This window comes from Dipodomys spectabilis, unplaced genomic scaffold (genome assembly GCF_019054845.1).
Source record: "Dipodomys spectabilis isolate Male_0828 unplaced genomic scaffold, ASM1905484v1 ptg000032l, whole genome shotgun sequence".
NCBI lineage: Eukaryota > Metazoa > Chordata > Mammalia > Rodentia > Heteromyidae > Dipodomys > Dipodomys spectabilis.
In genome coordinates, this window is record NW_024870709.1 from 20,227,598 (window position 1) to 20,253,866 (window position 26,269).

The following is a 26,269-nucleotide window of genomic DNA, read 5'->3' on the forward strand; positions in this document are numbered from 1 at the left end:
CTCATTATCTGTCCATGTAATTGTAACCTCTCTGTACAGTATTTTCACAATAAAAAAATTAAAATTAAAAAAAACTTGATAAGCTATTAAAATACTGAATTGACAACTTACAAAAAAGAGACAGCACTATACTTAGCATATTAGTTATTTCACTTGTCTTTATGTGAAACTGTCTTTAATTTTATTTTTATATAATCATTTTATAGAAATAGGTTTTAATTAAAACATGAATATGCTATTAAACAATAGTTCAACAAGGTCCATAAACACTGGAGATTAAAAACCTATGAAACTGCTGGATGCCAGTGGTTCACACCTGTAATCCTAGCTACTCAGGATGCTGAGATCTGAGGATCTCAATACAAGGCCAGCATAGACAAGGAAAGTCCTATCTCCAATAACCCACCAGAAAACCAGAAGCATTGCTGTGGCTCAAGTGATAGAGTGCTAGCCTTGAGCTGAAGAGCTAAGGGACAATGCCCAGGCCCAGAGTTCAAGTCCCATGACCAAGGGAAAAAAAAAAGCTATGAAACTAAGTGGCTGACATTCAGCTCATATAGGTTCTCTCCATTGAGAGCATCATTCAGAGACAATTATATTGCCTTACAGGTAAAATTATACCTTTGCCTTTATCTAAATGTATACCTTTGTATTATCCAAATTTAACCAAATTATTCTTAAAATAGATGATAATATTCTTGGGTTAAAATTTTAATTTTTCTCTCTTGCTGAAGAAGGTGATTTAATGAGTAGTTATTCAAGGACACTGACTGGACAGTAAAATGTGTTCTTCAGTACATTTTGGGAATGGTTGTACAAATCAGATAATCTTAATATAGATGTAGTGGGAAATATGTGATAGCAAATCTACACTGATGAAAACATCAGTTGAAGTCAGAGATGTTGAATGATTTCTTAGATTAGTTCTATGCTGATAATATTTGAATATTGTTATATCTGGCTGTAGACATTTGCTGAGGTTAGAAGTCTAAAATCTAGTAACAGCCCAAAGACAGCTCCCCAAAGTGCCCACATCTCCAACTAAGAGTCACACCTCTACTGTAATGTTATATCACGTTGCATCATGAGTAGCATCAGTTACTAACTTCATTGTTTTGTGCTCGAGAATAAGTAGAGTGCCTGACTGTAATTCTAGTAGAAGCTTACAGAAAAAGTGAGTGCTTGAGTAAATAAATGACAGGAGGAAATGATGGGGCCTCTCACACAGACTCTTGCCAGTTCCCATAATCATGGTCCCTATCGGGTACCAAATTTTAAGAGCAAGTGATTCTTCTCTCAGTTACACTATGCTGAACCTAGCAATGGCACGCCCCAATATGGATAAACTGTAATCTCTTCTCTGGAAAAAAGAGCCATTTAATCCAAGTGACTGAAAAGATGATCTCAGCTAATAAAATGAAAGCAATTAGTAGCACTATCTTGAAGATGTTAGCTTTAAGTTCTCTGTTTTGTATCTACTACTATAAACTGTTTGGACAAAATTGATTACTTTTCTATATATTTATATTTAAAAATAAATTGACATTTTTATTTTTGTGACTGTATTATTTCTCTGTAATTAAAAAAAAAAGTATGAGAGTAGTTTTCCTTGATCAGTTAAGGTCTTTACACAAACTCATATGCCTGCTAATTGTGATTCCTGACCTGCCTGAGAGACACCATTGCTCACTTAATGACAGCCATTAAGAAAGGCAAAAAGTTAAAAGACAAAAGACTTCAAATAAGTAACAGAAAAAATTACTTACAGGACACCCTAAATATACTAGATGAGGATAAAAATTCTAGGCTATCTCATGGATTTATAATATGTGGAAAATGTATGATATACTTCATAAAGTATTAGATAGCCCAACCCATTTTAGTTGGCTGTCACCATAAGAAAAAAAAATCTCAATTTTAGACACACTGCATCAAAATGAGAAGATCTTTATGAAATCTGTAAAACATACCATATTCCAAAGGCCATTATTAATAACGTTGCCTCCAGATGTGATTTGGGTTGCATATTCATTCTTAAATTGCACTTCAATTTTTCCCTCACGGAGTGCAATCAGGAGCCATGCAGAATGATCAAGAGATTCTGCAAACAATATGATGCCTTCTGAATCATATGTCCGGAAATCAAATTCTGCTGAAAATCTAAACAATGGACAAAGGGAAGTCCTTAATAATAAGGAATATGAAAGGATTAATGTATTATCTTTTTTCTGTATTGCCAGACAGTAATATACTGAGTCAATTATCTACTTCATTCTCTGGAGTTAATAAAAGAGAAGGGCAGATTTAGGCTGTTCATGTGTGCTTTCCAGTTCCATGTGTGTTTAAAATCTGGTTATCATATTTTTTTTGCTTATTGTTTGAGTCTTTTTTCCTTGATGACCAGATGCTTTGGTAATTTTTCATCTTTTTTGGCATATGTTCGAAAGCATCTTTCAAATGCTGGAATTAATACACATCTGTAAGTATTCTATATATTGTATCTCTCCTGGAACCTTTTATACACTATAACATCTGAACTTAGGATGTGTGTGTGTGTGTGTGTGTGTGTGTGTGTGTGCATGTGCATGGGTTCTGTATTCATAAATGATTAGTAAAAGATGTTACCATTTCATGATTGGCTGATCCATCAAAAGATGTACTTTATGATTTCATATGTCGAGTGGATCATTCACAAAGCACTATTGGGATAGCATCTTATGAATGCAAATATAATGAACTTTCATGTGTGCTAAAGATAATAAAATAAAAAAAAAACCTTTGGCCAGCAACCCTTGAAAAGCAGCAGCCATGGCTTTGCCCTATGCCATGCCTGTGGGTCTTAGTTGAGCCACACAGTTCCCAAGAATGTTGTCAAGCAGAGGCACAGCCACACCCATGAGTACCTCACCAACCACACAAATTTGGTGCTGGGAACACACAGAGCCAAAGGAAGCAAGAGAAGCTGACCAATGTTTGTACATGCCAGGAAGAAAACGTCTCTCAAGAAAATGTGCTCCCTTCTCTCAATGCATAATAAAACTTTCATAGCAATAGTCCCTATTGCATGTAATCCTAGCTACTCAGGTGGTTGAGATCTGAGAATTGCAATATGATGCCAGCTGGGGCAGGAAAGTCTGTGAAACTATCATCTCCAATTAATCACAGAAAAAGCCTGCAGGAATGCCATGGCTCAAGTGTAGAGAACTAGCCTTGAGCAAACAGAGCTCAGCCCAAAGTTCAAGTGCCAGGACCAGAACAAAAAGAAGAAAAAAAAACTTTCATAGAAAAAAAAGAAATATTTTAAAACACAGCTCTACTTTGATTTCAAAAGCACTAATTGAATAAGTAAGTAGAATACTTGAAAGCTGAATGAATTCAGTGTAGCCATATGCTTGGGGTATCAGTAACAGGCAATGTCTGTTGTGATTAAACTTTGAGTCAGAACTTTGGACAATTCTAGTAAGTCAAACAAGAATGCCACACCCTTGCTCCATCATACAATAATTAATGTATTCTTAGTAACAGGGGGCTGTTTGTAATGGGGCACAGATCTTCCTCAAAGTGATCAAAGAAGAAGTTACAAAATAAACTTTTCCACCTTCAAATTCCAGAGAAGTATTTGAAAGAGGTAAAATCAGAAGTAAATTATGTTGGACGGACAATAGGATAGCGGGAATATACTGACCTAAGTGTACATTAAAAAACAACCATTTGCTTGGAATAAGGACTCTATCGTCTTTCGTAATTATCTTAGCCTTTCATTGAGAAAACATAAGGATTATCTTGCCAAAATTCAAATCTGTGGATGGTCAGGATCTTCCAGAAGTTGATCCTATTATGGAGACAATTTCCTTTCCTTTGGAAAATCATGCTAAAATGATATTTCAAAGGGTTGTGTTCTGCATATTTTGTTTCTGGAATATATCATCTTCTTACTGATTATTACCCTGGGGACCAATTCATTCTGTTTCAGAACTATCATAGAGTTGAAAAAAATGACTTTGTTAACATTTGAGGAGAAAGTATTTGTGGAAAACACAGGTGAAGGAATTCGCTTTAAAAATAAAAAGCACCAGCTGTTCTTTATATTGGTTGTAGAGGTAGCACACTTTATAAAAAATTCCATATATTTCCATAGATATACTGTATTTCTAAAAAGTATGAACTAATTAAATTTTTACAAAGAAAGCAATACATTTAGGAAAATAAGCATTTGACGAATTCTGATTCAAGAATTACCAAATAGATATGCACATTTCCTTAAGTAGCTGAAGATACTATGTATTTAATATTTTCTTTCCTTATTCTCATTTTTCACACAGCTAGGAAGGTCTGTAATTAATCACCCTCACTGGGAGATATTGTTTGATCGAGTTGTTCATAAGGAAAAACTAATTCATTTCAAAATTTTATTTCAATATTATTCTAAGATTCATTAGAAAATGAAGAATAATGGATAAAGCAACATGTTCATTGAGGAAGCTTAGCCTAGAATGATCAGAAAAATACTCTAGTAGGAAAACAATTAGAGACGTGAAGGAGTAAACTAATGTTAAGATTCTCCCAAATCATCTGGCTGATAATATTTCTAGGTTTTCTTGTTTGACAATACTAATTCATTACCTTTTGAACCTTCTCTGGTACTTTCCTTCTGTCCTTACCTGTTCAACTTCTAGAAACTATCATTCACAGTGTTTCCTCACCTGGTGATATCTGGCAAACGAAATTTTAAATATAAAACAACTCCTGCAAACTGCTCTGCCAAGTAGAGTAATTCGTAATTTTTGTCAAGGTTCAATGAAAGGCACACTGGAACAGCCTAGGAAAAGAAATAAGATGTATAGGTTACTGATGGATGCCAGTGTCCAGGTGTGCTTCCTTTGCCTGCTTTCTAATAGATCCTCTGAGATTCACTAAAATAAGGTAAGGCTATCTTTAAAGATAATAAATAAAACTTTTTTTACTTATTTGCATGATCCATTAATATATGCTCCAAGAATATGTTTGCTTTAAAATTTCATTCAACCTGGGTAGTTTTAGAATTTTTTATTAATGGTTCCACATTTTTATTTATGTTTCCTCAGCATATCCCAGTGTTAAACATACTTTTTTACTTCAGACACCAATATGTATTTCTTTAATAAACTACCAGATATAATGCTTTATCTGAATTATATCCAAAAGTTATTGTTGTTTGTAGTTGGAAATAGAAGAATGAATGTGAACAGCACTGTGTTCACTCGCTCATATATTAAGCAAAAATGTTCTGAGCAAAACTATGCTGTCTAGACATGATGATGAACTCCTATAATCCAGTGGGCAAGAGTTAGAAACAGAAGGATCACGAATTTAAGGTAAACCTGGGCTATGTTGTGAGATCCTTTCTGATAGAAAATGATAATAATGATAAAAAATGAAAAGATTGATGGGAATCTGCTTTGGTCTCATAACTCAATATTGCTCCCATGGCTTGCCCCACTGACTACCCTTCCCACAGGAAAAATCTCCAGCCCAGTCTCCAGCCTAGAATCCTGATCTAAATATGAAAGCCCACTTCCCCACTCACTCAAATGATAGATGCCTGAGAGATCAGGCAAGACACTGGCTCCCCAGGCATAGACCTGCACCATAAACTCAGGAAACACTTGGAACCCCCCAGCTACATGGGACCCTGATCCCCATCCATTACCCCTACTTCAGTCCTTCTACCCCTGTGCCCATTACGCCAGGCCTCCTGTCTCCTGACTCTCCTCATGTTACCCAGTTGTCCTTCTTCAACTTTCCTGTTGAGGTTGTTTTTTGCTCTTTCTTTATCCTAATACCTTGGAACTCAGTTTCCTAACAGAGACATTATCTCAAGGTTCCAAGAAATTTACAGGGGAGTGATTTAAAGCCTTCATGTCTTTTATCCAGTATTTGTTTGTTAAAATTGAAAACAAACATTAAAATAGAAAGTTGTTACCATTAAATGGTAAGTTAATGGGCACAGGAAGGGGGTGGGGAATATTAGATAGATAGATAGATAGATAGATAGATAGATAGATAGATTCTAACAAAAAAGTTGTTTTGATTTATGACCAACTTTACAAGTTCAAACATGCCTTTCCACATGACTGAACTTGTCAGCATGGCCCTACAGAAAAGTATACACTAGAAAATGTTTTCACTAAGGTTTCTATGTACATTATATTTTCACAAATAGGAATATTAATATCAGCTTTCCTTATCTCTTAAGTAAATGTACACTGCATTCTGTAAATAAGTAGGCTCCAGATGAGTTTTCTCAAAACTATGATCCTATTAGCCCTTAAAAAAAAGAACAGTCAATAATTATCTCCTGTGGAGGATAATTAAAGATCAGGACTTATATTTGGCTTAGAACTATAGAAATTCTTGTAGAAAACCTGCATTTTTCTGATTTTCTTCAGCTATATGAAAATAAGTAAATGGATTTCTCATTTTGTAAAAGAAGTGAGAAGTTCTGTATTATAAAATGTTTACCTCACAACTCTTCTGATCTTTGCCAAGTTTGAATCTTTTCTTCCCATCACAATAACAAGAGTAGCTTCCAGGATAATTGACACAAAATTGAGCACACATGTTCTCTGAGCATTCATCCACATCTGGAGTAAAAAGAACACAGATATTCGCATGTCCTTCAAATATTCAGTCCATAGACAGAGGATTCATCTCATTTTAGTATTAAATAATCAAAAACAGGGAAGGAAATTTATATGACATCATCTTTAAATACTGGACCTCGAATTTTAAATGAGTTACAATGTAGCTTTTATTTATTTACACAATTGAAATAGTTATATTGCTTTTCTGGCTTTCATTTTGAAAGGAAAAAAATGATTTAGTGCCTAATCTCTCATTCCTGATTATATAAACTTTCATTGAGATTATCTCCCAATTAATTTCTTTGAGGATTGGGTCACAAGGGCATCAACTCTTCACAAGTTAAATAATACAAGAAAACTCATTGCTTAATAGTTGAAACTTCTGTTTGGGGTACTGAAAATGTTGGGAAAGTGAGAGTTGTGAGAGATATACAACCATGTGAGTATAGTTACTGCCATCAAGCTCTACACTGAAAATGGCTTACAAGGTACACTATGTATTATTGATTTGACTAGCTTTAGCCCCAGTATTAAATTAATTTTGAATCTTTAAAATATTTAAAATTGAGTTTTAGGCTAGGTGTAGGGGACAGGACTGTAATCTTAGCACTCAAGAAGCTAAGACAATGGATACTGGAGAGTCCAAAGCCAGACCGGGCAACATAAACATGGTGTTGGGAGGAGAGGGAGGAAAGGAGGAAGAGAGGAAACAAGGAAGAAGAGAGGGAAAGGAGGATCAGAGAGGGAGAGAGTGTGGTGGAGGGGGAGGGAGAGGAAGAGGGAGAGGGAGAGAGAGAGAGAGAGAGAGAGGGTGAGAGACAGAGGGAGGTAGAGAGGGAGGGAAGGCGGGAGGGAGAGGGAGAGGGAGAGAGAAAAGATGAGCTAATTTGAATACTATGATTAAAGAAACAAAACCATTCAATTTTGAAGCTAGTTGAGACACAAATGGCAATACCACTACCCTTCATAGAGGCCAGGCTACATCTAGACATGCTGACATGTCTTTCTAGAGCTCAGTTATATCCATTACAACAGATTTTGTTGTTTCCTATTGTCTAATGACTTATAATCACATACAACACAACTGAAAATATTAGAAAAAAAAACTTAGACCTCATTTTTCTCACATCTATGGTTTAAGCTTGTTTTCCTTCTCAAAGAAAGATTTTCTTAATCTTTGAATGTTACATAAGTTTTGTAAACATACAGTTTCAAATATCTCATTATTGGTTTCCTAACAAAAACAGTGATCTTCAATATAACCCAAGGTTTGAAGTCACCCTCTGTACCATTAGCAGTGAAACCAACACCATTTACCTTCACAAGACTTTGATTTGGGATTATATCTGTAGCCTTCGGGACACAGACATTCAAAGTCTCCAGGAGTGTTCTTACACACAGCTGTGCCACAAACACTTGGCTTTGTGGCACATTCATCCACATCTAGAACAAAAACCAATATATTAAAGAACAATTTTATCCTACCAGAAGATGCTGGCAGGGAACCTTTGTGATTTCAGGATCTAACCTAATACATACATTATACATTAAAGTATTATTTATAATATATACAATGTGAAACAACTGACTAATCTTTTTATAATAAAAAAGCATTAAATCTGTCATCAGGATATAGTTCACTAAACATTATTTTTATATAAATTCATAGAAAATTTGTATCAAATTTTGATATGAGTTTGATAGAAATTTTCTATGAATTTAATGGATTTAATTCTATCAATGTTGTTGTTTGCCAGTCTTTTTATAGTTATATAAAAAAAAGACAGGGATTTTGTTATACTTACCTAATAGTTTCAAAAATGAAAACATTTTAAATCATATTCTTAAAATACTTCAAATGAACTTATAAACACACTTTGAAATTTGGTCTTAAAAGTGGATTCATTTCTTACTACCATATATGTTACAAGATTAGAAAGCTCATCTTTTGCAACTTGTTTCACTAAAAACAGACAAATATCTAATCTATTCATTCTTTTTGCCATTACTGGTTGTTTGACCTCAGAGCCTTGTACTTCTCAGCTGGTGCTATACTCTTGAATGCCACTCCTCCAGATTAGCTTTTGCCGATTATTTTGACCTTTTAGATGTCTAAGAGATTTGTCTTCAAAATAATGGCTTCAAATCTTGATCCTTTAGATCTCAACTTCCTGAGTAGGTAGGATTATAGGTATGAGGTGGTGGCACCTGGCTAGCTAATTCATCTATTCTTATTATTCCAAAGGGGTTCATGTTTAAAATGGAGATAAGTAAGATCGTAAGATCTAGCCCAATATAAGCTTTATTGCTAAACTAATATTGCAGAAATATTGCAGCTAGCTACTAGGAACACTTAACAAGGAAAACTCACCAGTGATAGAAATAGTTCCATGGAGATGTAATTACTAGTGAACATTCTTTATCTGTACTCATCAGAGAAGTACAAATTCAGAGTTGAAAATATGTTATCTATTCTGAAGAATTGGCAATTGGCAAGTTTTAGCCTCCTCTCCCCCCAGAGGGGAATAGCCAAATTGTTTTTAAAGCAATGGTATCAATCCCTCATTTTAATGGATTTAACTGTATCAATGCTAATGTTCTGTAAGTCTGTAAAAAATTACCAATGAGGTAAACCACTAAATAGTACCTGTGATCTCTCTGTTTTTTCTTACAAGTTACTGTGAATCATTAGTTAAATCAAAATATTTTTAAAATTTTTTAAAAGTGATAAAATTCTTATGTTCAAAAGAATGTGAGCCAATTTGACTAAAATAACTTGTTCTGAGGTTCATATACTGAGAAATAGGTAAATAATATGAATTTATGATATTGAAGTTGGATCTCAACATTGACATCTCTAAAATCTGGTAAAAAGTTTTCTTCCACCACATATAAATAATTATTGGCAACTTAAGCATATTCATATCTTGGCTAAAGTTACATACAATAGTTTTAAGTATACTTTTTTTACCTTTTTTTATTGTGAAGATACTGTACAGAGGGGTTACAATTACATGGGCAAGATAAAGAGTATATTTCTTTTTTTCAATCATATATATCCTTTATATTTTTTTATTTTTTATTGTGAAAATACTGTACAGAGGGGTTACAATTACATGAGCAAGATAATGAGTACATTTCTTACCATGCATTGTAGCCTCCTCTTTTGTTTCCCCTCCCATCCCTTCCCATCCTCCCCTCGCCCCCCCCAATCCTTAATCCTCCCCGCTACCCTTCTCCCTCTCCCCTCTTCCCCGCACCAAAGTTGTAAAATTCATTTTTCGACATAACGACTTGTACTTCTCATTGTTGCAATGAGTCCACCTGTATCCCTATTTAAACGATTTGTTTTTCCCCTTCTCCTCCTCAAATTATACCGACATCAAATAAAGTGAAAGCAGGGGTTATGCTGTGGGGGAGGGACATACAAAGCAACAAAGAAATAATCTTATAAATATGTTAGAAACAATCACATGAAAGAAAAAAAACATTTGAATACATATCTTAGGGTTCATTTCCCTAACATCACCTTATCTGTCCTTTTCGGCTTGACTCAGACATATACTAGATATTGCAAATAAGGGAAACCATGGGACCTATGTTTCTTTGGGCCTGGCTTACTTCACTTAATATAAATTTTTCCAAGCCTTTCCATTTCCTAACAAATGGGGCAATGTCATTCTTTCTGATGGAGGCATAGAATTCCATTGTGAATATATACCACATTTTCTTGATCCATTCATCTACTGAGGGGCATCTGGGTTGGTTCCATATCTTAGCTATAGTAAATAAAGTTTTAAGCATACTTTTAAGTCATTTTTTTTCATTATTGAGATTAAGTGATTACATAAATCTCACAAAATTCACAGTGTTGCAGGATAAGTGATACTTAGTTAAAGTCACAAACATATTTTAACCTTCACAAGACACATTGTCATTATCATGGTCTAAAGCTTATGGTCTCTACAAATTTTGACACTACAGCTATTTTTTTCCAAAGTGGATGATATGTACATTTCTTTCCTTTTGCTTAGTGTAAGCTATTAGCCTTTCTCTCTAATTCTCTCCCTCCCATCACTGCCCCTGAGTTAGTTTTATGCATATTTTTTAACTTCTGCAGTCTTTTGCTTACATATCATAAATAAAAGACTGAATAAGTGGAGAACATAATAAAATATCCTAGGTCAAGAAACCTTCTTATTTTTGAAAGGGCATTCTGAAATTGTATATATGTATGTATTTGATTAATTAGCTCCATCGAGAAGATTAAACATGTTTGATAAGTTAAAAGTCATTTAGAAAAATCACACAATTCCAGTGTTTATATGTAGAAGTAGAAGGGGTACTCTGTATAGTACGCGTGTTATATGGAATTATAACAGTTTTTTCGAAATAATGTTTTAACTATCACAATTTGAAATATCCAAACTAATACTTTCTAATAAGCCAATAAGAAAGAACAAAAGAAATCCTGAGCAAAAAATAATAGTTCTGTATGTATAAAAATTCCAACTTCAAATTCTACTGTAATGCTATAGTAGTAGTAAAAAGAGCATGAAACTAGTACAAAAACAGACCCAAACATCAACTGAACAGAAGAGTAGCCACAGGAATAAAACCCAGACCTATACCCATCTAATATTTGATAAGAGAGTCAAACACCTAGGATGGAAAAAAGACAGATTCTTCAACAGTTGATGTTGGGAAAACTAGATATTCATATCCAGAAAACTGAAACTAGATCCCCATCTGTCAACCTGTACTGATATTAACTTAAAATAGATGGAAGACATGAAATCATAAAACTAATACAGAAAGGAGTAGAATACATATTAGGGAGAAACTTTTTGAATAAAGTTTCAAAGGCTCAGCAAATCAATGAGAACACTGACAAATGTGATTGCATCAAACTAAGAAGTTTCTGCATGGCAAAGGACATAGCCAACAAGCTAAAAGACAGCCTACAGAATGAGAGAACATCTTTGTCAGCTATAATTTAGGCATTGACATAGTATCCAGAATATGTAAAACTAAGCTCTCAAACAATCAACAACCCAATTAGTAAATGAGCAAGGAACTAAACAGAGACTTCTCAAAAGAAGTAAAACTGATCAACAGGTACACGAGGAAATTTCTGGCCATAAACATCTCTGGCCATAAAGGAAATGAATTCCATTTTACCTCAGTTAGAATAGCCATTATCATTATGAAGAATATAAACAACATATGCTGGCGTGGATGTGGGGAAAAGAAAACCTAATTCACTGTTGATGGGAATATAAACCATTCTAGAAAGTGGTTTGTAGATTCCTCAAAAAAGTAAACATAGAATTACTTATGATTCAGCAATACTACTCTTGAGACATTTATCCAAAAGACTACAAACCAAGGTACATGAAAGCCATGTTCATAACAGTACTACTCACCATAGCCAAGTATGGAAACAGCTTAGATGTCAAAGGACAAGAAGGAACCAATAAACAGCAATTCTCACAAGACAATATGTTGGAAATGATCTGTACAATTTGTAGGGGGTAGAGATTGGGAGGGAGGAAAAGTTGGAGAAAAAATGAGGGAGGGGGTAACAAGTTCGACAAGAAATGTACTTATTACCTTAATTATGTAACTGCAACCCCTTTGTACATCACCTTGACAATAAAAAAAAGTAGTATATATACACAATAGGATTTTACTGATCCATTAGGAGAATGATATGTCAATTGCAAAGAAATGAAAACTATTAGGTTAAGTGAAGTAAGTCAGAGCCAAAGAGAAAAAGAACACATTTTTCTCTCATATGTGGAAGCTAGAACTAATTCATAAATGCACAAGCAAACACATGTAATGTAGTATTCAAGTGCACACAAATACATTAACTGAAGTATGGTATTTATAGGAGAGAATTAAAATTGGGTAAATCCTTAAAACACTAAATCACAGTCCAACAAAATGAATACCAGGAAACTGGCACTTGTGTGAGGGAGAGGCCAAAGGAAAGGAGTAGACAAATAAAGAGAGGAAGAGAGGAAGAATGCAATCATATTACATGAATACTAGGAAAATTGAGTGGAAGGGTTGGGAGGGATGGGTGAGAATGATCAAAGAGATGACATCAATAAAGATGCATGAAAGAGTAATATCACTAAAGATACGTTGTAGCCAGGCACTGGCAGCTCACACTTGTAACCCTAGCTACTCAGGAGACTGAGATCTGAGGATCATGGTTCATTGCCAGCCTGGGAAGGAAAGTCCATGAGACTCTTATCTTCAATTAACCTCAGAAAATCCCTTTGTACAACTATTTAAAGACAATAAAAATAAAATTTTGAAAAAAAAGATAGATGGTCACAAGGTAGAAAATGGTTTTGAAGAATTTATTTGTAAATGCAGTTCATTTAAGAATCATTTGAGATGTACAAGTCGTTATGTCGAAAAACAAACTTTACAACTTTGGTGGGGAGTGGGGGAGTATGGGAAGGGATGGGAAGGGGAAACAAAGAGGAGGCAACAATGCTTGGTAAGAAACGTACTTGTTATCTTGCCCATGTAATTGTAACTCCTCTGTACAGTATTCTCATAATAAAAAAAAAAGATTTCATAGCCTAAAAAAAAAAGAATCATTTGACTATACTTTAAATATTATAGTAAACTTCAAGCTAAATACTACTATGTGATAAGGGATAGACCATTCTTAAAAAATTGAATTTAAGGAGTTACCAAAACAGATAAAGAAGGCAGAAAAGGAACCCTATAATTAATGAAGAAAATTTGATTTCATTTTAAGTTGTCAAATGTTTTAATCTCTGCAAGACAAAGGAGGGAAGGGGTGAAGAAGACAAAGTTGAGGAAGAAGAGAAAAAATTTGACTTAAGCGTTGGAAGTTTTGTGCAAATTACTTTATATGTAGCATGAAGTATTTGAAGAATTGTTCTAGCAATTAAAGCATCCAAACAGAAAGGCAACTATGAAAAAATTAAAATCTGGGAGACAATGATCTAAAGTAAAATAAATTCCCTAGCTAAAAACAAACTCACAATAGGTAAATTTAGAGATTATTTAAGTCAGAAGAAAAAAGAAAAGAGTTACGACCAATGATTTTAAATGAATAAGAAAACAAGATGAACAGCTTTCTCAGAACCACAATAGAAAATGAAGTCCAAGATGAAGGTTTTATCTTGGAAATCACAAAAATATTTCTGAAAAGAAAATATTAAAATATAATGGGCAAAACTTTTAAAGAGTACTTAAGATTTCTTTGTTTTGCTATTCAAAGAAAAAAAATAATAGTAGGTAACTTCTGGAAAGAGAGGATAAAAAGTATTTTTGTCTAAGTCTAACATGGAAACACCTGCACTAAAACCTCAATTTATCAGGAAATTCTTTATTTTGATTTGCAATAAAATTCTTTACTGAGATGTGCATGCACACACACACATTCAATAAGCAAGCACCAGAATATTCTTTTTTCCTTTTTTTTGGTTCAAAGCCAGCCCGGGCAGGAGCATCTATAAGACTCTTTTTTTGTGGGTTGTGGGGCTTGAACTCTGAGCTTGGGCATTGTCCCTGTGCTCTTCAGCTCAAGGTGAGCACTCTACCACTTGAGCCATAGCGCCACTTCCAGCACCAGAATATTCTTATGGGCAATACTGTAAACTGAAAGTATTACAAGGATTCAAGATATTTACTATAATCATTAACACCCAGAGTTTCCTAAGATTTTCCTGAGGAGATCCGGTAGCTAAACTGTGTTCACTCACAGCAAAAACGTTCTTATTCTCCTTCCTTGCTCTTACCTTTACAGTCTTTTTTATTTGAAAGCATAATAAAACCACTTCTACAGGAACAGTGATAGCTTCCAGGTGTATTATCACACATCTGACTACAGCCTCCATTTACAGTGAAGGGATCTTTGCATTCATTTATATCTAATTTTAAAAAAGGAAAAACAAATTAAGAATGATAACATTTGCAGAGAAATTTTAATGTAGCCAATAAAGATGAATCAGGTAGTTTTATTATACATACCAAATTCACACCTTGTTCCTTGCCAGCCAGGTTTACAAATGCAAGTGAATGAAGCTTGGCCATCCTTACAGCTCCAGTATCCATCTTCATGGCATGGCAGAGGATTACACTGGTCTGGAATGGCTGAAGGAAATAGACATCTATTTAAATTTTATTATACAATGCCATATAAAATAAGTATGGCTCTTTTAAGAGGAATCCTTTTGTATTAAGCCAATAGCATATAAAAATACAAATTGTCCTTCATATAATTAATCCTCATTACAAAGTAGCCCCATTAGGCAAATCCTTACAACAATATTACTTGGGGACACTACCTTTACAATAAGTGTATACAATATTCGCTAGTTGTAACAAGTATTTTTTCAAGTATATCACCTTATCTGGTGTTTGAAGCCATTTCATAGGCAGGCAAATGAAACAAATTGCTCTCCAAATTAGCAGAATTTCAATTTGGGTAAAGATGGTATGAAAGGAGACAGATTTTCTGTTTGTGCATTAAATTAGTAGAACTTAGTTAAATGTATGGAATCATGCCTTTCAAGCATTGGGGACTGAGTAGCAGAAAAACATGATTCATAAAGGAAAGGAATTAAGCAAGTGAGACATACAATTGCAAAGGAATTGCCTGTGGATGATTTCCATTCAGCAGAAAGGAATTCAAAGAGAACCCAAAGGTGGAGGGAATAAACACTGGAGTTCAGGAAAATCATACTGGAATGTTGCTAGTCAGAGTACTGTAAAGTCAGAGAGTAGAAGAACAGCCAGACTGAAAGACTGAAATGATCTAAGTGACCTGGAACTGTTTTGTGCAATTAATCAGTCAAGATCCCAGAACCTTAGAACCTCTATAGATTTCTACTATTAGGTAGAAAACTCCCAAAGCTAATGTCTAATAATTGGGCTAAATTAATTTGAAGTTAATGGCAATTCTAGATAGCCCTAGTCAAACTTAAAAATCAAGATCAAATTTTTATTTACCAATTTAGTTATTTTTGCAGTGCAAAGATTTGAACTCGGGATCTTGTGCATACAAGATTTTTTACCACAAGTATTTTACCACTTAAAACACACAGAACACTTTTAGCTTTAATTTTTCTAGGTAGCTTATTGTGTATTCTACTTAGAGTAGCTTGGGAACATGATCCTCCTCTTCTTTTTTTTTTTTTTTTTTTTTTTTTTGGTTCAGTCCTGGGGTTTGAACTCAGGGCCAGCTGCTATCTTATAACTTCCTTTTTACTCAAGGTTAATGCTCAACCATTTGTGCCACAGCTCCACTTCTGGCTTCTGTATGTATGTATGCATGTATGTTTGTATATATGTATTTATTTATTTTAGCAGTTTATTGGAGTCTCATAGACAGCTGGAACTGGTGGCTCTCACTTATAATCCTAGCTACTCAAAAGGCTGAGATCTGAAGATCGAGGTGCAAAGCCAGCTTAGGGAGGAAAGTCTGTGAGACTCTTCAAGTAACCACCAAAAGACGAAATGGAACTGTGGTTCAAAGTGGTAGAGAACTAGAGTTAAGCACAAAAGCTCAGGGACAGTGCCCAGATTCTGTGTCTGAGTTCAAGCCATATAGCTGGAAAAAAAAATGTCTCATAAGCCAGGCGCCGGTGGCTCACGCCTATAATCCTAGCTACTCGGAAGGCTGAGATATGAGGATCACGGTTCTTTTTTTTTTTTTTGCCGGTCATGGGGCCTGAACTCTGGGTCTGGGCGCTGTCCCTCAGCTCTTCAGCTCAAGGCTAGCGCTCTACCACTGGAGCCACAGCACCACTTCCGGCTTTTTCTGTTTATGTGCCTCATGCTTGCAAGGCATGCACTCTACCGCTGACTTTTATCTCCAATAAACCACTAGAAAACTGGCAGTGGTGCTGTGGCTCAAGCGGTAGAGCACTCTCCTTGAGCTGAAGAGCGCAGGGACAGCGCCCAGGCCCAGAGTTCAAGCCCCACGACCGACCAAAAAAAAAAAAAAAATGTCTAATAGACTTTCTTGCCTGGGCTTGCTTCAAACCATGATTCATGATCATCTTTATGTATATTTCCCACATTGCTATGATTACAGTTATTCAGCATCATGTTCAGTGTGTTTGAGATGAGGTCTCACTTTCTGCCCAGGCTGGCCTTTAACTGTATCCCATACAATCTTTACCTCCAAGTTGCTGGAATTATAGACGTAAGCAATCACAACTGGGAAAATATATCTTAAAAGCAGAGGAAGATGCATAGTTTAAGAGAGAAAAGCAAGATTGACAGCAGACTTCTCATCAAAATATCTTTGTTTAAGTAGACAATGGAAAGACATTTTTCATATGCTGAATGTTGATCACTGTCCTCATAGTGAAACTACATTCCAAAGGCAAAGACAAAACTAGACTTGTAGGAAGAAGCCTGGCTCTATTTGATCTGTTTGATCAACTTTGGTTGTACTACTTCATTATGCAACAGTAGCCAAAATAGAGCTGTTATAAAGAAAAAAAAATTTAAATCAGTGATTTAAGGATCACAATCCAGCTTAAATGTTAGGTGAAGTTTTGTTTTAAACAATTGCACTTACAACTAAAAGATATTTATTCATATGAAGTTTGAAAATACTTCCTAACTGGGCATACAACCCTTCAACAGTTCATTTATTGATTTTTAAACACTATTTTACATTGACATAGATGTATTGTACTTGCAAGGTTTATGTTTTGCTTTGCTATACTTTTGTCTATTTTTAGTTTTGGATCTATGATGGGGCTGCTTACCATTGACACAGCTCCTGAGTTCAGGATAAGAGTTTGTTGACTGACGTCCACCAACAAATATTCCAGCTCGAAAAGCGCCAAGACAACCTGTAAATAAAAACAAATGCAATTTTTTTTAAAGTAGCCACATTTACTTGTTCTGAAATCATAGCAGGAATTATTCTAAATGTCAAAGACTTACTTTCCTATAGGATCATAAGTATCAGTATTCCAAATGCTAACCCTCAATGTTCCTATTTACTTTTGCTTTTTGTCAATTTAATAGAGTATTTAGATTAAGCAGAAGTAGGTCTGTTAAATTTAAGTATGTTATCTTTAAAGTTATACATTTAAATAAAACAAGCAAGGCACAGTATATTCTTTATTTTGTATGGGTTCATGTACAAAATAATAACCATTTCCATTGAGAAAGAATATCCTACCTAAAGTAGGTTGATAAACTCTGAATATTATACACAAAATAAAAAATTTATGGAATACTGAGAGATGTATGAAATGGTATCACAGAAAAACTGTTAATGATTCTACAGATATTTAGATGATAACTGCTTACATCATCATATCTGGAGACTTTAGAGATGTTCCTTTTCACTGAGAAATAACTCATGAAAATTCATATTTATAGAGGATATTTTGGGTACCTAGAGATAGCTGGGCATCAACACAAAGACATTTTATAGGAGATACATGAGAATGACAAAAAATAAAGGGAAAATGCTATGTGATTAAGAACCATTCCAAATGTGTCCATTTCTTTAAATGAAAACTGCAAAGATTTCATGCCCATGATCAGTAAAGTTTTATTGGATAGGATGTATCAATTCAGTTAAACTCAAAAGATCACCTGATTCAGATCCTTAAAACTTACCTAAGTATTTTGGATAAAAATAATCCTAGAGAGTAAATAAAAAATATATATTAGCAAACCTGAATTTTATCATAGAGTTACAATAGAATGATATATGCCGTCAGTTTATCACAGTAACTAGATACCCATTTGACACATTTTATATCATGATGACTTATATACTTATAAATACTTTTAGTATGTGATACTCATGTAATATATTACTATAGTTGGTTATATATAAACAGTTTCTGAATCAAGAATTTTCTCTACAAAATGCATTTAAAAAAAGACAAAAAATAACAGAATTGACAGCAATTTTCCCATTGTTCAACAGAATCATACTTGCTCTAGTCATAATATGTAATATGTGGCATTGTTAGCACCACAACAACTCCTGCAAAACCAGTATTTCTGCACAAAAACTTACTCAGTAATCCAGTTTACTAAATATAGAACATACCTTTTTCCACAACAAAATCCCCACTCCTATGCAACATATATGCACTTTTTTGTAAGGACAGAAATGTCATACTGAATAATTCAGACAATAGTGGGTTTTTTTTTCTCCAGAAGAAAATCAAGAACCATAAGCAGCAGAGTTCAGAGTCATGATATGTTGGTGAAAGGAACAGATTAAAGATAGAGAGGAGGTAAGTAGTAAGGTGAATGGAAGGAATAAGACAAAGGGTAATAAGGATATAGACAAGAGTGTTTGAGATAAACTAGAAAATGATAAATAATAAATTATTTTTTCTTTATTTTTCTATATTCCTCTTGATGTCTCTGCTATCTCTTTTTCTTGTGTCAATGTAACAATCAGTGACAATGAGGATGTGTATTAATGTATTTTCCTTCTCCACCATGTTTTTCTTCTCACTTGAATTCCTACCTCACTTTCCTTTGCTACTAAATAAGTGAGATATAAGAATATATCTACAGTTAGAGATGTGTATTCAAGTATTTATAGGAGCTATAATAATAATATGACATTTAGGCATTCAAACATACCTTAAAACATTCCATAAAAACAAAACAAAAATTAAGATGAAGAGGTTGGCAAAATAAAAATAACATATTGTTGAAAACACTGATAACTAGGATAATTAAATGGAGGAGTTGGGCTGGGAGGGATGGAAGAGAATGATGAAAGGAGGAAAACTATCAAAATGCCTTTAAGTATTAATGAACTGATTTGCTGAATGGTAACCCCTTTGTACAATTACTTGAAGATAATAAAAAATATAATTAAAACAGAACAAAAAAGATGTCATATTGAAGTGTGTTTATTGGAGTTTATTATATTATCTTTCACTTTGGTATATATTTAAATTTTTAATTATATTAATTTTTATATATAAAGAATATATATTCTCTATTTAAAATATCTATCTATATTTCTATATATTAAAATCCTATAATAAAAATATCTGTGAATATATACTATTTTACTTCTTTCATACTATGGAAATTTATAATATATACAGGGCACTCATATTCCTGGTTGTTACATAAATGTAAAACATGTAACATATATGCTACCTAATTGTAAGAATAGTCTACACTACTGTGTGAAACTAAATAATTTTCATCTGTCAGCTCCTTATCTGTAAAAGTAACAAAGCAGAGGGAGAAACATTTTTATCTTATACTAGAGAGATTAAAAATTAATTTTTGAGTACTTAGTGACAATCACTTTGAGCTCATTAGAATATGTAGAGGTAAAAGAGAGAAGACTCAGAGACACAAGTTGCTATACTCTTGGACAAACTCTACCTACAGACTAATGACTTCTGCTCATCTGTCCGCATGGTACTGAGAGCTATGGCAGAAGTATGGGACATACTTTGTCTATATTTTCTTCATTTCTAACTCTAAGTTATATAGTTTATCTCAGGAAAACTTTCTGAAGTGACCCTATAGGTTATCAGATCTGAACTCTCAGAGTCACCCTCACACTACTTCTTGGAGGTACTGTTTATATGCTGCTACCCACTGAAAATACCAAATCATATCCTCTCCTAAAAATAACAGGATCAATGATAAGATCCTATGTTTTGCATGACATTTAAAGGTATTTATGATTATATATCTTATAGACTAGCAAAATTTTTTTCAGTCATGCTTACTTTATTTTTTATTATTAAAGTAGTTGTACAAAGCAGTTGCCATTTAGCAAAGCAGTTTAGGAGTACAATATATCTTGATCGATGCCAACCTTTTCAAAATTCTTACCCATCCTTCCCCTTCCAGCCTGTCCTTCAATCTTCTTAATTCTGCAGAACATACAAATTTTTTGTCTGCATGTACTACCCTTTTTTCCTAAGTGAAGATGACTAGTGACAATAAAGTTTGTTCAGGAAACCTCTCAAGGTTTATCAAAGTACACTCAATACTACATTCTAATACATGCTTTAGATTAAATATTTTAGAGCCCATTTAAAGATAAATTGGGGCAGCCATGTGCAGGCAGCTCATGTCCATAATTCTAGCTATTCAGCAAGTTGAGATATGAAGGACTGGGGTTCAGGTCCATCCCAGGAAGAAAAGCTCACTAGACTTTGTGTCCAAAAATAGCTAGCCAAAAGAAGAGCCAGAGATATGACTGAGCCTGGCAAAGCACCAGCTTAGCAGGCACCAAGTCCATAACTCAGACTCTTGTACTGTTGGATAAATAAATAAACATAAATGGCTAGCATTACATACTTGTAATCACAATACTCATGACATGAAGAAAATGAAAAATAGGAAAGGAAAGAAGAGCATGAGGAAGTGAGGAAGGAAGGGAGGGAAAAAAGAAGGAAGAGAGGAAGGATGGGAAGGAAGGAAGGAAAGAAAGAAAGAAAGAAAGAAAGAAAGAAAGAAAGAAAGAAAGAAAGAAAGAAAGAAAGAAAGAAAGAAAGAAAGAAAGAAAGGAAGGAAGGAAGGAAGGAAGGAAGGAAGGAAGGAAGGAAGGAAGAAAGAAAGAAAGAAAGAAAGAAAGAAAGAAAGAAAGAAAGAAAGAAAGAAAGAAAGAAAGAAACAAAGAAGGAAAGAAAGAAAGAAAGAGGAAAAGGAAGACAGAAAAAGAAGGAAAGACAGAAAAGGGAAAAGAGAATACAGAGATTTAAGGAACCATGGTGATAACAACACATACACATACAGTATACTTGGGACATTTTATCTTCTGTACTGAATATTATCATATTTTGTTAGAAAAAAATATTTGAAAGCCATTAAGTCATTAGTACATACTAATAATGAAGTATAAGTGAATTATAGTTAGGTCATGACACATTATTATTGGCAGTAGACTTCCTAATGAAGTCTACTTTCCTTCCACAATATTTTCCCCAAAAATAGAACTGGTGTACATGAGGATTGTGATATACAAAAGCAGTATCTTCAGGATAGAGCACAAAAACTCAACTGGAAGTATTCAGGCTGTATTCATGTGGACGTATGAGGACTTAATAGTTTTCCGTGAATTCTTACCGTTTCTGGGTTATTCTCAAATACCTCTCTGGCTTCTTCTTTATTGCACAGTTCCTCGATGCATTCTCTTTCAAGATTACCCTCTTTGGTTTCTTCAAGTAAAGAATTTGCACGGCGTTTCCTAACCAGGACTTGTGATGCACGCTGCTTTGACAAAACTGAAGGGGGAAAAAATAAGGTTGTATGAATAAACATTTCCCTTTCCCTCAAAAAACTTTTGTTGTTGGCCATGGGGCTTGAACTCTTACCCCGGCACTGTCCCTGAGCTCTTTTGCGCAAGGTTAGGGCTCTACCATTTTGAGCCATAGCACCATTTCTGGTTTTCTTGTAGCTAATTGGAGTAAAGAGTCTCTGGAATGGCTTCAAACCAAGATCCTCATATCTCAGCATCCTGAGTAGCTAGAATTACAAGCATAAGCCACTAGCACTTAGCTAAAATACATTTATATATATATATATATATATAAAATAATAGAAGTTAAAATAGTTTTCTGCATATGGATATATGATATTTAAAACTGGTGTGGTGGAAAAACCTATGTCTAGGTAGAAAATATTTTCTTTATAATAATCATATATTAGCCGGGTGCCCGTGGCTCATGCCTGTAATAGGAGGCTGAGATCTGAGGATTGGAGTTCAAAGCCAGCCAGGGCAGGAAAGTCCATGAGACTCTTATCTCCAATAAACCACCAGAAAACCAGAAGTGGTGCTGTGGCTCAAGTGGTAGAGTGCTCGCCTTGAGCTGAAGAACTGAGGGATAGCAGCCAGGCCCAGAGTTCAAGCCCAAGACTGATAAAAAAAAATCACAAATTAATGAGCTACAAAATATTTCCATTTTTTTCTATGGATATTTCTACCACACCATTTTATTTTATTTTACTTACTTACTTATTGGGCTCATCCAAAGGCATTGGGCACTGTTTCTGAGATTTTGTGCTTAAGATTAGAATTCTACCACATGAACCACAGCTCTATTTCCTGCATTTTGGTGGCTAATTGGAGAAAAGAATTTCACAGAATTTCCTTTACAGGCTGACTTTTAACCATGATCTTCAGATCTGTCACCTGAGTAGCTGGGATTATAGCATAAGGCACTATCTCCCAGCACTACACAAAATTTCTGTTTGGCAGATATGGAGAGCATTTAAGAAGAAGAATGTTGCAAAAATTACAAATAACAGAGTGTAAGATAGGCATTTATGCATTCATCATCTTAAATAATATGTACTAATTTTCAGAAAACATGGTATTAGCCTTCAGAATAAGACATTGGGCTTCAATTTTTTGAGTTTGATTTTTAGTAAATGAAAACTATCGCACTTTCATTACTCTAAATTTTATATTTTGTTTCATACTAAGAATATGCTATTGAGTAGCTGTTTCTTTTCCACATGCACACAGACACATGCACTCACACACAAACACAAGTCAAAGATGATAAGATAGATCTAGGTAAGGATTTATGTGTGAGAAGAAAAAGAAAGGAAAAGAAGTAGGAATGTCAAGGTGGCTTTTAAAACATTTGGCTGAGAGAAGTGTGGTCTTGTATTTATTCAGAAGTAGAACAGCTACTTGGTGACATTAAAACTATGACCAGTAAGTGACCCCCCATTTTGGGTTAAATGAATGAATGAGCAAAGGCACAATGCCTAAACTGTTTAGCCAAAACAAACAGTTACTTACTCCAAAATTTAATTATAACTTTCATCCTGCCAATTTTCTCCACATGATTAAACCTTTGATTTAGCCATGGATACAAAGAGCAAGACATATTAGATATTCACTCCAGAATGACAAATATTTCCACTCAAAAGACAGAACAGGCAGAAAAATTACATTGGCAATTTCTTTTACTTAGTTTGTTTCTTCTGGTGAGTGATAAATGAAGATAGTTCATGTGAAGGCACTCAGAATTTGGCAAGGTATGAAAAAGAAATCGTCTCTAATCCTCTTTTCTTCTCTTGATTGGGAAGTTGCAAACTGATTATATTCTATGAGGTTTCAATAGAAAGTCTCTTTCATTACTGTTGTAAGATGGTTACACAGTTGTTTTCCTTGTCTTCTTTTTCTCCTACCCACTTGGACACCAAAAACACCATGTGATTTTGATGTCATGTACGAAAAAGGTAATACACAGGAAATGTATTGGTTCTGTTCTATTTGGTCTATTTTATTTGGATGGCATCAGTATTATTAGTTCACTGGCTTGTGTCAGTATTCATGTCTCCAAAAGCAATGGGCAAATTGTTCTGAGAAATTAAAGGTAAGAGTGAAAAATTGGCCTCATTCTGCCATATTCCTCTCAGATATCTTAAATAAGCAAGTCTGAAATATGTTTAATGGCTTAAAGGAACTGTGAATCTTTTTTTTTGTCAGTCTTGGGTCTTGAACTCAGGGCCTGGGCTCTGTCCCTGAGCGTCTCTGTGTTCGAGGCTAGTGCTCTACCACTTGAGCCACAGTGCCACTTCTGCCCTTTTCTGTTTATGTGGTACTGAGGAATTGAACCCATGCTAGTCAAGCACTCTACCACTAAGCCACATTCGGTGTTGCTCAGTGGTAGGGCCTGCACTTAATGAGTGTAAGGTCCTGTGTTCAATGCCTAACGCTGCCAAAACCAAGAGCCCCTTTGCATCTTAGCATATTCCTTAGTTTGTCTTAAAATGGTCATGTAGAAGTGAGAGTTTTAGAATATTGTTATATCATTGAGTAAATGTCTATAATTGAACACTTTTTTTACCAGCATCTCATAATTCGCCATTGAAAAGACAATTTGGCTTCTACAGTTGGAGATTAGTCCTTTCAAGAAGTAATTGATGCTACATTTGATTATAAAGAAGGATCAGTGTAGTTGTTTTTTTGTTTGTTTGTTTGTTTAATAATAGATGTCCTGTGATTCTGATGAGGGTTCTTTCTCTCTTCAGATGCTATACCAAGGAAAGCCAAGTGAGAACGCAGTGAGAAGAGAGTCATCAGTACAGCAGAAAGAGAGCGCTCTCCTGAAGCACTTCATCTTGTACTTTACATCCTACAGAACTGTGAGAAAATAAATTCAATGGGCATCCTTAGTACAGAACACAGCTGAATTATGATATAGTGTTTTGTAGAATTGTGATTAAATTGTGAATATTCAGAAGTCATTTCTCCCAATCCCCCAGTGGGGCTTCTTTGAGAAATGTATCATTGTCCTTTCTGTCTCCCCACGTTATAGGCATGTACTCTACTTGTTGAGCTACTTAACCAGCCCTTTCTATATTTGTTAGTTTTTGAGATAGGGTCTTGCTTTAAGCCCCTGCTGTCCTACAAATCAATCCTCCTATTAGTGCTTCTCCACATAACTGACTGGCAGGTGTACATCACCACACATAGCCATTGGTGAAGATGGAGTAGCATGAACATTTTCTCCAGCTGGTCTTGTCCTGATCTCTGCCTCCCAAGTAGCAAGGATTAAGTTACCCTATCCAGCTATGCAAATTAACTTCAGATTTTGGAGATAAAGCTGAGATAGGGTAGACATAAAAGGAACAATCAAGCAAAAGAAATTGAAGAGTTAGTGTTGCGTCATGTTTGAATATATTTTGTGTGGCATCCTGCATCATCATTACTCTGTTGCAATGACTGACATCTACTTGGCCAATAGTCCCCCAAACAGGAAGCAAACATTAGGCAGAAGCCTCATCCAATGCATTTATTATAATTACTGTTTCATACATACATGTCTCCTCAAGTCACCATCCTAGGTTCTGAAGACACCTTGTTAGGTTAACCATTCCTTGTTCCTTAGTTCTTGGAAATGTCTTCCCATTTTTCAAAAATCTTCATAATTCTGTGGGACAATCATTAAACCTTGCCCATAATAGTGCCAAATACCCAGAGGTCAGAGATTTGGTTGTTTGGTTGGGCTGTCTTCTTCCTGCTTTCCTTCAATAATCTCACCTTTCCATTTCTTCCCATAAACAATACTTAAGACACTTTTGCGCACTCACCTTGAAATTTCTCTTTAGCAAGACCACTGTTTACACCTCAGACGACCACAGCAGGACATGCTTGTGGAGTTATCCAATCTGGAGAGGTGACTGCCTTTCTTAGAAACCAGTCCCAGCTGTCCTGCTTTACCAGCCTTGTGCTGACACTTTGTCCTCTCTCCCCTCTCCTCTTTCTACTCTCCCCTCTCTCTCCCTCTATATCAAGAATAAACTGTCACATTATTTTATGTTTTTTGCAATTAGATTTCCATAATACAATAAGGGGTCATGTCGCTGGGATATTAAGGTTAGGCCTTTCCAACTTCCTCAATTCAATCTCCATGCAACAATGCAAATCCATCCATGCCAGTCTTCTGAAGCTTCCATGTTAGGTTTACTGTTAAATTTTGAACTTGTTTGTTTCTTGACTTCCTCTAGGCCTTTTCTAGACCTCAATCTGCCTTGACTTTGTATCTGCCAATTCATCTCATACTTACTTTGCTACTGTTTCCATGGTGGTAAGGAGGGAGCTGTGTGATTATTTTTGCTGTGCAGCAATCATAAATTTCTCTGCAGGGCAATTC

General features: G+C 34.9%; 1 protein-coding gene across 2 annotated transcripts in view; it reads right to left on the reverse strand.

Annotated features, from left to right (window-relative positions):
• Window positions 1-26,269, reverse strand: part of Pros1 (protein S) — a 46,644-nt gene that overhangs the window by 5,846 nt on the left and 14,529 nt on the right. Inside the window, exons 2-10 of one of the 2 annotated variants that reach the window (XM_042676775.1) lie at window positions 21,723-21,880; window positions 18,270-18,294; window positions 17,402-17,488; window positions 14,649-14,771; window positions 14,417-14,548; window positions 7,941-8,066; window positions 6,502-6,623; window positions 4,704-4,819; window positions 1,971-2,160 (exon numbers count right to left, since the gene is read on the reverse strand). In XM_042676775.1, the coding sequence (XP_042532709.1) occupies window positions 1,971-2,160; window positions 4,704-4,819; window positions 6,502-6,623; window positions 7,941-8,066; window positions 14,417-14,548; window positions 14,649-14,771; window positions 17,402-17,488; window positions 18,270-18,294; window positions 21,723-21,880 (1,079 nt within the window). The remainder of the gene's footprint in view (window positions 1-1,970; window positions 2,161-4,703; window positions 4,820-6,501; window positions 6,624-7,940; window positions 8,067-14,416; window positions 14,549-14,648; window positions 14,772-17,401; window positions 17,489-18,269; window positions 18,295-21,722; window positions 21,881-26,269) is intronic. The other variant, XM_042676776.1, reaches the window with a different exon arrangement.